The sequence below is a fragment of the Raphanus sativus genome, chromosome 7, assembly GCF_000801105.2.
Source record: "Raphanus sativus cultivar WK10039 chromosome 7, ASM80110v3, whole genome shotgun sequence".
Lineage (NCBI taxonomy): Eukaryota > Viridiplantae > Streptophyta > Magnoliopsida > Brassicales > Brassicaceae > Raphanus > Raphanus sativus.
In genome coordinates, this window is record NC_079517.1 from 18,837,069 (window position 1) to 18,851,956 (window position 14,888).

Consider the following 14,888-nt stretch of genomic DNA (forward strand, 5'->3'; position numbering starts at 1 on the left):
TTATTAAAAATATTTCCTGAAGTTTAATAAATTATAATTTTATTAAGTTTAAATAATTACTAAGTTTATTAATAAAATCAATCAAGTTTATTAAATTTATTAAGTTTAAAAAATTAATAAGTTTAAAAATGGTAATTTTATTAAGTTAAAATTATTATTATTTTTATTAAGTTTATTAAGTTTAATAAATTTGTAATTTTATTAAGTTTAATAATTTTATTATGTTAAAAAGTTATTATGTTTGTTAAGTTTGTTAAGTTAATAAATTAGTAATTTTATTAAGTTTAATAATTATTAAATTTATTAATAAAATCAATTAAATTTATTAAGTTTCATAAATTACAGATTTCCCCCATTAACTTAGTTTAAGATCAATTAAACATGGTTGTGATGTTGCCAACATATTAATTTACTTCGTACATGTGGCATGTATTAACATAAACTTCGTGTAGTTATTGATACATTTTGATACTTTGGATGGTTTCCACGATATTAGTGTAAACTTCGTGTAGTCAGAAAACTTTTTTCCTTAAAAATAACCTTTTTCTTTAACAAAACATAATAAAAAAAAAGAAAAACGCAAACAAACAATGGAGTCACAATTTATAGGAGGGTGAACAAGGACATTATTCTCTGATGACTCACTTAGAGACCGAGTGAAGTGCTCAGGTACTCTTAATGAGGCAAAAAGTGATCTACCATACTCTCATGTGATCTGCTATACTCTTATCTGTTTTCATACTCTCGAAGAATGTGGTTAATATCTAAAATACCCCCGACCAATTTAATGAATAAATTAAGAATCTCATAAATTAATCGAAATCGATCCACTCTCATCTCTCTCTCCTCTCCTCCACTCGCCCCTCCCGAGTCGATTCAGAATCGACTCGATAGAATACTCGATACTTCCTTTACTTCGTCATTCCCTCCCTCTTTGTTCTTCCTCGCAATCGAACTCGATCTCGTCGCTTGGATCCTGGATCATCGAGCTATTAATTCCGTTATACAGGGTATGTATCTCACCATAGACGAACTCATAATTGAATGTCGGGAATCAAAGCTGATAACAATTTGGTTTTGAATTGAAGACTCGACTCCAAATTTATTGTTTTAATTAAAAAATTCTTATTCATTTGGGTTTCATGAACTAATGAGGATCGGAAATTGAAAAATTCTTATTCATTTGGGTTTCATGAACTAATCGAGGATCGGAAATGAATGATTGAATGTCGGGTATTATGATGATTCAATCGAAGATTAGACGTTCTTGCTTGCTTATCAGTAATTGGTTACTGACACAACTCTGTGACATGGTATAACCAAGTATAACGAAGTATAACTTTGATGGTGTAACTGTGTAACCAAGTATAACGTGAATGGTATAACTGAAAAAACAAGTATAACTTTAAGTGGTTAAATGTTTTTATTGCAGACAATGTGTCCATTTTCAACGAACATACACTTTGATTATGATGGACATTATTCTAAGGATGGAAATGATTATGAATGGATTCCAACCGATGCTCGTTTGTATGCTATATCCTTTAATACATCATCGTTGGAGGAGATCACTTATTCGTTGTTGAAAGAGAGGACATGCAGGAAGATCGGAATAGATCCGTTTACGAAGAGGCTCAATTTGGGTTACATTCCATTGGTAGTGGAACCTAAGAGGCAATCGTATATTTTGGATGATGAAGATGTGTTTGTTTATCTAACATCAGTGGATAGAGAGGAAAGGAGAAGTATTTTGCATGTGGAGGACATCGAAGAATTACAAATAGTTCAAATAACCGAGCAACTGTCGAGAGTTGGAGAGAGCTCTTGTAGTAGGAACTATTGTGAGCGTGAGAGTGGATATGGAGAAGAAGAAAATGTGGGAACATGTTTGGAGGACGATGAACATCCCCACAAGAAACAGAAGAAGAGTATGTTGTAAACCTTTCGGTTTCAGTTTTGATGTAAATTAGGTTCTAAATTAAGTTCTAAGCCTTTCACTTTCTGTTTTGATGTTTGCCTTTCACTTTCGGTTTTGGTGTTTTTATCATATGGGAACATTGTGAGGTGAAATAAATTTTATTTGTGTGTTGTATAACTAAGTGAAACTGGTATAACTACGTTATGTAAATTGAATAACATGATTGTAAATTCTAAAGTTTTTAATTTAATTTTATAAGTCATGGAAGTAGTACGCTTTTAATTTATTAGCAGTGTTATGTTAATTATGATTTAATAAGAATTATTAAAATTATTAAAATTCCATCTCATTGCTCGTAGCAATCGTATAGAAAATACAATGTGTTGTCATAGCTTTATCGCTGAAACTGACTGAGTTAGATTTGATAACTCTATGGCACGAAATCAAGTTTATATGTACGTGATCGTATGGGAAATGAACTTAGGAAACATAATTGCATTGGTATAACCACAAAATCATTAATTTAAGTAGAGTATAACTAAGATAAATAGAAATAATTAAAAAGTACAACTTTGACGCTTTCTGTAAAACTGAGTATTTGGTAAAACTTACAACCGAAAAAACCCTGGGATTAATTTTCCCGCTGAGCTTTTCGAATTTCTAATTTCCCTCTTCCCAATTTACTAAAACCCCAGAATTGTTCAATCGAAGTATTAAACACCCTTTTTTAGGTTTTCCCCATTTGCTATCTTCATTTTCTCTCTCTTCCCTAAATCTCTCTCCTCTCTCTCCTCGACCTCACTCCCTCCCCTCCCAAAAACCTAGATGTCCGCCGCTTCATCATCCACGACCGGTGGTCGGAGACGGGTACGAACTCCGGGGATACCTAGTAGGTGTTGGTGCGGGGTGGGCGTCACCGAGCTCATCTCCAGAAGCTCGGCAAACCCATATCACCGGTATTATCGGTGTCTCTCTGCGGCTTCACAGAGGGTACATCCGTTTGTTGTTTACATATGGAACGCTTATGAATCACGCTTACTCGTTTTGAAAAAAAATCATGTAGCTCGAGAACGACAATCATGTCTTCAAATGGGTTGACAAAGCCTTCACTGATAAGATACAGCAGCTGGACTACCAAGTTTGAATACTCGAAGAAGAAGTTCAGAGTCTCAAAGCAACAATAAGGAACGAATGAGATATCCGCGAAGGTCCCAAAAAGATGTCCATGATAAAGATATCAGGAGGTTGTGTTCTTCTTACCATCGTTTTAGTTCTAGGAATTATGATGTACAAAAAGTAATTGAAATTCCTAAGAGAATTCCAATTCCTAGAACTAACTGTTATTGCTAAGCTATGTTTTTTTAAGTTATGCGAAGTTGAACAATCGTTGTTTGATCTATCGAAAAAGTAACTGTTATTGCTAAGCTATGTTTTTCTAAGTTATGCAAAGTTGAACAACCATGGGGTTTGATCTATCGAAAAAGTGTATATTATTTTTAGTATGTTAGACAATTGAGAAAGTGAAACTAACACAATATCTGACCTATTTATACGAAAAAGTCGAACAGAGGATTAAGTTAAGCCAGAAGTTGGAACAAGGGATTAAGTGAAACCAAAAGTTGAAACAAGTGAGATTGAGTGAAACCAAAAGTTCAAACGATTAAGTGAAACAAGTTGAAACAACGAGATTTTCACAAGACCATAACAGTGAGAACAACACGATTTACACAAGACCTTCAATCCCATATTTTTGAACATAAGGGTCGCTGTTTAGTAGGGACTGCCTGAAATCCTCAACCTCGGTCAAACGCGGATTGAACCTGAAGTCTAAAAGTCCACCTTCGGTCTCAAGCCATAGATCAGGAGGATCAAATAAATCTGTATTAATGTAAATGATTTTAGTAAACGTTTTAGTCCACTATCACATTCAAAACTAGCCACAGAAACTACACTTACTCCAACACTTGCAGGCCTTCCACATCTTAAGGGCCACAATCACCTGTCCACCTTCCACATTTTCAAGACCATCCCGGAAGGCATAGGTCTGCTTGCCAGTTGCCACACATTTAATCTGGCTGTCACTATTCAGAATAAAGAAAACGTGTGTCAATTACAATATAAATAAATTTTGCTTGGATCATATGTTACTTTCTACTTACATGTTGTCCCTTATGTAAAAAATCATCGTTGGTCTTGCAGGGTCATCGAAACGGGCTTCCGTATTGAAGACCACTCCAATTGTATCTACCATATAAGTGTAATGATTATTATTAGAGACTTTTTCAATCGATTAATTACTTCATTAATTACTCTCTCCTCTGTCCATCAATACCATTAATTACTAGATTTTTCTCAACCATTTTTATGATCTCTTTTATTGCTTGCTCAGTAAATAATTCATAATCCTACCAAAAAAAGTAAATAATCCATAATATTATATTTATTTTTAAAATATAAAACAATATAATACCTAATTTTTTTAATTTTTACATAGTTTCATATATTTACACTATAAATTCAATATAATTTTACTTAGTTTCATAAATTTAGACAATTAATATCAGTTAGTTTCACTTAAACTGTCAGAAGCGTGCGTGAGAAGTCGTGTAGCATTGCAAATATCAAGGGTCACGACGCTATGGTCATAAATCAGTTCATAAATCATGAAATGGCAGATTTTTCTCAAACTAAATATTTCAATTATTATTTCTTATACTGTTTGTTATCATTAAATAATCCACTCCGTATAATTAATTTTTCGATTCTGCTTCTATTTAGAGTTTTGCAAAATATAAAACAATAGAATATCTAAATTTGTTAATTCTTACATAGTTCTATATAATTACACTAAATTTTTCTTAGTTTCATAAATTTAGACAATCATAAATCACTTAGTTTCACTAAATTTTTTCTTGACATACGACTGTTCTTATTCCCTGTACTTGCAGTGAGAAGTCGTGTCTTAAGCCGTCTATCAAATCACACTCTTAAGTGGGATAGTAAATGCAATCTTATCTCTATTATAAATAACACGTAAATCTTTCCATTTACTCAATTAAACGAATATCTCTCAAGTTTTTCATCATCCTTGTACTCTATGTCGAACTTCAACTTGGAATCTGTCCCTCCTTCCATCCTCCATAAGATTCTCTCAAAGGTAGCAACAAACCACATCCGGGACTTCGGTAGTGCTAGAATTGCTTTCTCCGGGTTCAATCAAATAGGCAGAGACGACTACTTCTACCAATCTGCTAATCTCATTGGCTTTAATGATTGGATTGATGAGGTTAATGCTGTAAGAACATTCCGACTTAGGTGCTACCAAGCCGGTAATCCAGAGGCCATCTACCTACGAGGTATGCATGAGTTCTTTCAACTTCATTTACTTGATGAAGGAAGAGAGAAAATCCATATTGCTGCTGAGAGAGGATTGGAGTTGGCCAAGTTTGTAGATGGAATGCTGAACTTAGCGTTTAGTGTAGATGATGGAGGGTTGTTTCACAAATATCCTAACTTTAGTCGTGAGTTTGTTCATCGGATGAATTTCATGATCCAGACTGATCTACCCTCAGGCCATTGGGGTTACGACAAACCTCAAGAGTTTATGTCACTACTTGAAAGAATAAAGAATCCCACCTTCTCAAATGATTGCTGGTGCTCCGCAATAGAAGAACCGGTGTTTGTAGTCTCCTATAATGGATCAATAACACAGTGGAAGTGCGATCGTTGTTTCTGGCAATGTGAAGTTTGGGACTTCTGCAATGAAATTCACTTGACAGCTGCCAACTGGCCAATTGAAGATTAGTTGTGGTGTTTATTTCTCGAGTTTATGGCATGTAGTTTTATCTACTTTCACTATGTTTGACTTAATGTAATGTCTCTAGTTTCAATCATCTAGTTTCTCTCTATAAACTAATCTTTGTATATTTTAACTTCAATATATCATTAACAAATTAACTACATTTCTACTTTTATTTTAACAAATAAACTTCACTAGCCATTTGGAGATTAGTTTTATCAACTTTTACAACATTTCTACTTTTTACAACATTTCTACTTTTATTAAATATGTACAACATTTTTAAGTTTGGCCAAAATCTATTTATATCATATAAACTATTTTTTAAATTCAAAATTCAATAAATATATCAATAACAACAACTCTGTCCAAAAAATAACATAATAAAACATTTGAAATCTAAAAGTGCGATTTAGTTAAATTTAGTTCAACTTAGTATTATATACAGAATATTGTTGATGATTTATTACGATGTACAGTTTCACCAATATTTACAATCACACTAATTCTTACAAAGATTTCGAAAGTTATAGAGAAAGATATCTGAATTTCATAGATCGGGTCTGGATGGTCCGCGAAATGGTCCTGGTTGGGTTGTAATTATGCAAGTTTCTGTTGGCCATGTGGTCTTTTAATAAATTTTCGTATTTAAATAAAGAATTATTTAGTTCTAAATCTGGGCAGTTTCGGGCAGGAGTATCTCAGCTCTTTTTTTTCGGGCAGGAATACCTGAGCGTTTGATTCTTAGAGACCTTTGCATTCGTTCCTAGTTCAGAAGTTCCTTTGATTTACTTAGAGCATTATTATCGCTCAAACCCACCAAGGGTTTCTTTAACTTTTTATTTTACCTTCTGTCTAAAAGAAATATATTAAAAAACACCAATTGTGGTTCATCACGTATCGATAGGGTCCGCGAATAATGCAAACCACCACTAACAAACATTTTTTCACTGACGACATTTCCTTCTTTTTTTCTTCTTTTTGGTGAGATCCACACCAACTTTTCCCCTACATATTCTCCTAAGATACTTAGATAATAATGCTCTTTAGAGGATGAACATTTATGAACTCTCCCTTTTGTATTATTTTAATTTATTTTTTTGAAAAAAAAAAATTAATTAGTCGGACCAATCGCGTGCCGCCACATGTCGTGGGGCCCGCGCTATAGTGCATGAACCGTTTTACTGGAAGAAGCAAGTTCATAAGTTTGGCGGGACCCACAATTATAATAATATTCTTTTTATTTGGGAATGTGTGTGAACCTATTGAGTGATCCCTCAATGGAGATGCTCTTAGACCATCATTATCAGTGGCCTTAGGGCCAGCCGTTAGTTTATTTTGGGTTTAAAATAAATCAGAAATGAGTAAGGCCAGGCCAAACGGGCCTAAATTAAGGTCTGATTTTCGTGGCCCTTAAGGGAACGTGTCATCACGAGATTGGGAGAAGAAACCGAAGTCGAGAAGAGATTGAAGTGTTTTGTCGGTCTGGTCTTCTCACTTTTCGAAAACGAGATCGAGAAGAATCCATCGTCTTCTCCGTTTCTTCGATCTCGAAATCATCGTTCTCCGTTTCTTCTCTCCGTTTCCAGTAACAGATCGGCGTTCTCCGTTTCTTCTCTCTTTCATCTCCGTTTCAACTTCGTCTATCTCGATCTCTTCGATTGGAACCCTATGTCGATCAATTCCATCTCAGTCAGTTCCATATAGTTAGCTTCCATCTCGATCTACGGCGGTTTCAGCGGCGGTTCTCTCTCACTTCAGCGGCGTTTGGCTTCGGGTATCAGCGGTGGATCTCCATCTCGATCTGTTCCGGTTTCAGCGGCGGTTCGGTTCGGGATTAGCGGCGGTTGCGTTCGGGTTCAGCGGCGGTTGCGTTCGGGTTCAGCGGGGGGTCGGTTCGGCTTCTGCGGCGGTTTGGTTCAGGTTCTTCGGTGGTTCTGTTCGGGTTCTGCGACGGTTCGATTCGGTTTCTCCGGCGGTTCACTCCGGTTCTGCGGCGGTTCTCTATAGTCGGCTATATCAACAAGGTATGTGAAACACTCTCCTTAGATTTCATTGAATGACTGATTTTGTTTTCAAAATAATATAAGTCTCTGTTCTGAAACTGCATATATGATTGAATCACATTGTTGATATTAGATATAAATATGCATTAAAACGTTGAAACATAGATTGGCCATATATTTGTTGATATAGATTGGAAGTTGAGAAAATTATATACGGTTTGTATGTCTTTGCTTAATATGTTACAATTTTAAAACGTTGAAACATATGATGGTATCGTTGATGTATGTCTATGCTTAATATGATGGTAGTGTTAGTGATAACTCTTTACTTGTATATATGACTGTGAAGGATATGATATGAATGGTTTCTTTGTGATAACTCTTGACTGATAGATATATTGTTGATGTAGCCGAGTATAGATATGACTGTGAAGGAGAATAATGGTTTGTTTGTGATAACTCTTTACTCGTTATAGTTACATTGGTTAGGTTTAGTCTAGATGCTTCTTATAGTTACATTCGTTAGGGTTATATTTCAATCGTAATTGGTTATATCTACTCGTTATAGTTACATTGTCATTGGTTAGGCTTTTTAGGTGTGTAATAATAACTTTAGATTAGACATTTCTTGTTGATGGTTAGTCATTATGTGGGTTAGTTATTACTCTTCAATTGCTTATATCTACTCGTTATAGTTATTACTCTTCAATTGCTTATAATTAAACCCCATCTCATCCCCCATAAATATACACACGCACTACTCTTCTATCATCTCACTCTCTTCCTTCTTCCATACTCATATGGATCCAAAGTATCCTCAATCTCAGCCCTCTAGTTACGTAGGACTGCTTCACAGTCAACAAGGTAGTGTATTCCATGAAAACTTTCCTTATGAAAGTTTTCATTCGAGTGTTAACTTTGGAGAATCAGATATCCCGGCGTTTAGCTCACAACAATCTCAAGAAACACCAGTGGACCGTGCTGTTCGTCGCAAATGGACACCAGCTGATGACGCGGTCCTTATAAGTGCGTGGCTTAACACTTCCAAGGATCCGATAATTGGAAACGACCAGAAGTCGGGGACGTTTTGGCAGAGGGTTGTGGACTATTACGCAGCAAGTCCTCATGGAGTAGAGGAAGGTGAAAAGAGAGAGCCTCAACAATGCAGGAAGGATGGGGCAGAATCAATGAACACGTCAACAAATTCTGTGGGGCATATTCTGCAGCAGAGAGACAACACGCAAGTGGTGAGAATGACTGTGATGTTCTCAAGAAGGCTCATGACATCTTCTACTCTGATCATGACCACAAGTTTACCCTTGAGCATGTGTGGTGTGTGCTTAGGCATGAACAGAAGTGGCGTTGCCTTAACCCTCCTAGAGCTACTGGCGGTTCAAAGAGGAAAAATGTTGCAGAAACTTCAAGCACCAATGCTCCAGACACCAATGCTCCAGAAACCAATGTTGCAGAAGCTGAGACCCGGCCTGAAGGTATCAAGGCTGCTAAGGCAAGAAGGAATGGTGGGAAAGGGAAGTCCGTGGCTGAGTATGCGAGTATTTGGGCAATGAGAAAGGAGGATTTGGAGAAGAAGGAGACACTGTCCAAGCTGGCTATACTGGACACTCTCTGTGCCAAGAAAGAACCATTAACTGAAGCGGAGGAAGTGGTGAAGAATAAGCTTCTTGCCAAGTATTTCTGAAAACAAGGGTTCGAGATCTAATGTGTTGCTTTAACTATGCTGTTCTAAAAATTTATCTTATGAATGCTCTGCTTTGTAGTATCTTAAGTATGCTTTGTATGCTTTTTATTTTCTGTTCTGTATGTGTACTGGTTATCTTTCAATCAATGAAATATGTTATCATTGAAGTTTAAAATTATGTGTTAGTAATGTCTGTTCTTATGTGAAAATTATGTGATATTAATCTATGTTGTTTTCTGCAGGTAAAGATACAAATGGGGCTTCACAGCTATAGCCAGCCATCGGAGTCAGAGGATATCTTTGGAAATGATTCCCACAGTGGCTACAGCGAGACGGAGGATCTCATTAGACGTGACCAAGCTGAGTTAAGCTTATTTCGTGAACCGGTGGTGTACCCTCCACAACCTGAGGTGGAGTTCGGCTTCCCGCAGAGTTGCTACTGTGGAGGTCAGCCACACCTTGCAACCTCTACCAGCAGCAACGATCCAGGTTATATTGATAGTGTTAGAGATGTGTTTGTGTTCTGCAGAGAGTGGTCTCATTGTTTTGTGTTAATGCGTGTGTGATAAAGGGCGAAGATATTACACTTGCGCGAATGTAGACGACGGGGACTGTCATGTTTTTAAATGGTGGGATGTGGCCGTAATGGAAGAGATGAGAGCAAGAGATCTCCACGTGCATCAGCTGACCGAAAAGGTTCAAAACCTTACCTTTTTTAGTGACTATGAGACTGAGCAGAAGCTCCTGAGCCTAGAGAAGCTTGTGGGTGATTTAGCTAAGGAGAAATCAAGGTTCACTTTTGAGTACTTTGTGGGTTTACTGGTTCTGGTGGCAATTTTACTAGACATACTGGTTATGTTTTACTAGGCATGATATTTTAACTTTGTGGCTTGTAATGTTTTAACTTAATTGGAGATGTGAAAAATGTTTATGTTTATGTAATGTTTGATGTAATCGGATTGTGAAAACTGGTTATGGTTATGTAATGTTTTATATTTATGAAAAATGTTTATGTTTAATTGTCTATTGACACTACTTGGTCTTTTTTTTTGTCGTACACTACTTGGTCACAAGATGTGAAAAATTATGTGACACTGCTTGGTCACAAGGTGTACTTGGTCACAAGATAACATAAAATGTATCACAAGATGTACTTTCAAATACTCATAAAAATTTGTCAGCATATATCATGTGAATTGTTTCTTTATCACATGAAAAAGTCACAAGATTAAATCAATTGCAACTATAGTATCACGGGAGAAGAAATGCACTACTTTAACTATATAAGTAGCCTTCTTCTCTCAATTGCAAAATACACTTGCTCACTCTTTTCCTATTTCCAATAAATTTTATCTCTTTCAAAAATTGTCGATGGCTTCTTCTTCTCATTATCATTACCACAGAGAAGATAATGATCAATTAGATTCCATGTTTGATGATTTATCTGAAGAAGACGGTGATATTTTTCCAGAACCTAAAGAGCGCAAGAAACGAATTTTTATCGAGAGAAACCGGGAAGAAGGCGCCACCAAACTCTGGAATGATTATTTTAGTGAAACTCCAACATACGGGCATCGTTTATTTTGGCGACGGTTTCGAATGAACAAACCCTTGTTCATGCGTATTGTCAATCGTCTCTCTACCGAAGTACCATATTTTCGCTCAACACAAGATACAACCGGGCGATCTGGTCTAACTCCGCTCCAAAAATGTACTGCAGCAATTCGTCAATTGGCATACGGTGGTGGGGCTGATACAGTTGACGAGTATGTGCGACTAGGTGAAACAACTGCTGCAAAATGTTTGCACCGCTTTGCTGCCGGAATAATCCACTTGTTTGGAGATCAATATCTAAGACGCTCTATACCGGAGGATCTTCAAAGACTATTCTTTGAAGGAGAAGAACGTGGCTTTCCGGGGATGATTGGAAGCATCGATTGTATGCATTGGGAGTGGAAGAATTGTCCTTCCGCTTGGAAAGGAATATATTCACGAGGAACCGGAAAACCAACACTTGTATTGGAGGCGGTAGCTTCATATGACCTCTGGATATGGCACGCGTTTTTTGGAGCTCCAGGTACAATGAACGACCTTAATATTCTTGATCGCTCACCTATTTTTGATGACATTATTAACGGAATAGCTCCGCAAGTCAACTTCAACGTCAACGGAAGAGAGTATCACTTGGCTTACTATCTCACAGATGGTATTTATCCAAAATGGGCGACTTTTATTTAATCTATCCGACTTCCACAGGGTGAGAAAAATAAGCTATTTGCTAAAAAGCAAGAATCAGTCCGAAAGGATGTTGAGCGTGCCTTTGGAGTCCTGCAAGCTAGATTCGCCGTTATTAAAAATCCATCTAAATTATGGGAAAAAGAAAAAATAAAAAATATAATGAAAGCTTGCATCATACTCCACAATATGATTGTCGAAAATGAACGAGGTTCATATAGTCTGCATAACATTTCAGAATTTATTGACGGAGAAGGAGAAGATGCATATTCCGTCGGTCTAGATGATACACTCCGCAATACAATTGATGCTCGAAGAAGGATTCAGGATACACCAACCAATCAACGATTAAAAGCTGATTTGATTGAAAATATATGGGCTAAATTTGGACATTTTCCAAATAACATATAAATAATAAAGTTTCTATAAATTGAATAAAATGTTTGTTTCCTTTATTTTATAATGTTTGTGATGTTTTTTTTCTTTGTAATTTGTTGTAATATATATTTTTTTCGGCAACTGTTGTAATTTGTTTTTTATGTTAAATTTGGGTTTTATATGTTTTATATATAACTTCTCTTTCATTTATCATTATTTACTAAAATAAACACTTATATTATTAAAGGCCAAAATATATTTCCTATCAATAATCACCATTTTAATAAGTGCCCTTAACTAATTCCCTTAACACAACATTTATAATTAAATATGTCTAAGGGCCCAAATTTTTGGGACACCAATATTGATGCTCTTATGTCTTACTTCCTCTTGTGAGCATGTCTATGGTGGCGCTAGGGTTAATGACCTCCTTAACCACATGACGACATACATGTTCCCATTTCATACACACACATTGAGTGTTTCTTGTTAACTATGATGAGTTCAAAAATACATTTTTTCAAAATTTTTGATGCAAAAACAAAACCAAAAAATCTCAGAAGCTAATAATAAGAAACAAGTAAAAAAGACGCACAACTCAGTTAACTAGACCGAAATGAGCTTTTGAGAGCCAAACAAAATCTATGAGCTCTCCACCTTTGCAAAGCAGCTCGAGACAAGCAGAAGCATCACAATGCAATGAAGCAAAGCAAAGTAACTCAACCCACAATTTACTCAATATCTTCTATTTCTTGCCACTTTCTTCAAGCTGCTTTAGTTTCCTCACAACTGAACTCTGCCATCGCCTTTTTCTCTCGATGACACTGGAGATAAATCAAAGCAAATCTACAACTGTTGACAGTCTTAGCGGTCTAAAATCGAACTAAGACATGTAAGTCTTAGTCATTTCCGATGCAAATTAAAATTAGGGTTCTTAATTGAAAATTGGGTGTTTGGTAAATGAATGTTTAATGTTAGCATGTTTACTTTGATTTTTCAAACAGATAAACACTTATCTTGAGATTAGTAACTAAGCAACTCTCGTCTCCCTCACATATTTTCCTTTCGTCTCTCTGCAAAGTCTAAGCTTCCATTTCTTTCCAACGTACTTGCTTTCTTCCTAGTTTCTCAAAAGATTGACCCCTTTTGTGTGTTTATGTATTGTATTTGATATTGTCTCTAATGTTTTTGTAGTTTTATGCTAAACTTGTTTGTGGGATATGTCTACGCATTTGATACGATTTGATGTTAACTTTTGGTATTTGAAAATTACAGTCTAGTTGTAGTAGCTGCAACTCTGTGGTGAAAGGCCTATCTAACTTAGACAAGATCTTTAGTTACTAATCTTTTTGAGATAAGTGTTTATTCATTTCTTTGAGAAGTTTGTTTTTTATTTTAATTGTTTGATTTTATTAAGGATCTACAAGAAAATATCGAAGGATAAACCATTTGCAAATCTCGTGACTATCTACAAGGCGCTCACTTTTGTTCCAGTCTCTCAAATGATTATGTTTTTGTGAGTTTATGTATTGTATTTGATCTTGTTCATAATGGATATGCTAAACTTGTTTGTGGAATATGTCTCTGATAAGCCAGTTTAATACCAGTCATAGCAGTTCATGTGCAAGTTTTTAATCCTGTTTGGTCTCATGTCTAAGCATTAATACAATTTGATGTTAATTTTTGGTTTCAGGAAGGATTTTTATAGTTTTAGAAAATGTTCTAGAAACTCTGATATTAACAAATTTGAAAAAAAATTGCTTATTTACGCAGGATAGTAACACGGTGGAAAATTCATTATCTCTCAGGGTAGCATTGCTTGAGCTCAAGTATCCTATTAGTTTAAAGCCAAGACAAAACAATTGGAGATTTATATTGTTTATTGAAAATTTTCAGATTTCAAAATGTAACAAAATAGTATTTTACATGTTCTGGACGACTTTACAAAACAAAAAAAAATAGAAAAATGATATAGACATTTAGTAATTTTTGGACGGATTTCCAAAAATAATATATTAATGTATTTCTTTCTAGCAGTATTTAAACTAACAAATAAAATGAAATCAAAAATTAAGAATTTAATATCTGGATATTTGGTAAATTTCAAATAGTGATGTGATTTTTTGAAAAAAAGAATTAGGAAAACAATCGAACCCAAAAATGTTTAATTAGGTTGTTTATTAGATTTTGACCCGCGCTTTCAAAGCGCGGGTTTATTTTTTTATTTTTTAAAATTTACAAATATTTAGTAAATGTCATATTTTCATATATTTATTTTTTTATAAAAGACTTAAACTTTTTATCTTTCTTTATCGTGTTTCATTTTAAATGAGTATAGGCCTGAGCACAATATCCGGATCCGAAGAATCAACCCAAAACCGACCCGAAAATGAGGGTCCCAAACCGATCAGACCCAGGGTAAATATCCGAATGACTTCTAAATTAATATATCCAATGAACCGGTCCCAAACCCGACCCGAACCGAGAACTGAATGAGTACCCAAAGATATCCAAAATGTGAATATATCTAAAAATATATGTTATTAATTATATTTATAATTATTGTAATATTTTAAATTAATATTATAAGTTAACTATAGTAGTTATTTTTGGTGCTTTTGAGTATTTTTGGATAAAATATGATAATTTGGATAAAAGTTTACCCAAAAAACTGTATAGAATGAATATTTTGGTTACTTTCGGTTACTTTTGAGTAATTTGGATACAAAAATTTGAACTAAATCGGATACTTTGGTTACTTTGAGTACAAATAACCGAACCTATTTTAGATACTTTGGTTATTTGGTTATTTTTCAGGTTCTTATGCATGAGAACCGAATCCACCCGGATCCG

General features: G+C 35.1%; 2 protein-coding genes across 2 annotated transcripts; both read left to right on the forward strand.

The window, feature by feature from the left end:
- Window positions 1–5,015: 5,015 nt before the first annotated feature.
- Window positions 5,016–5,723, forward strand: LOC130498065 (putative F-box protein At1g67623). The gene has a single exon (XM_056991409.1). It carries the CDS (start codon window positions 5,016–5,018, stop codon window positions 5,721–5,723), a length of 708 nt encoding a protein of 235 aa, XP_056847389.1.
- A 5,025-nt stretch (window positions 5,724–10,748) lies between these two features.
- Window positions 10,749–12,203, forward strand: LOC108816072 (uncharacterized). The gene is made up of 2 exons (XM_018588641.2): window positions 10,749–11,499; window positions 11,896–12,203. The coding sequence occupies exons 1-2, from the start codon at window positions 10,794–10,796 to the stop codon at window positions 12,066–12,068; spliced, it is 879 nt and encodes a 292-aa protein (XP_018444143.2). The 5' UTR covers window positions 10,749–10,793; the 3' UTR covers window positions 12,069–12,203.
- The last annotated feature ends 2,685 nt before the right edge of the window (window positions 12,204–14,888 follow it).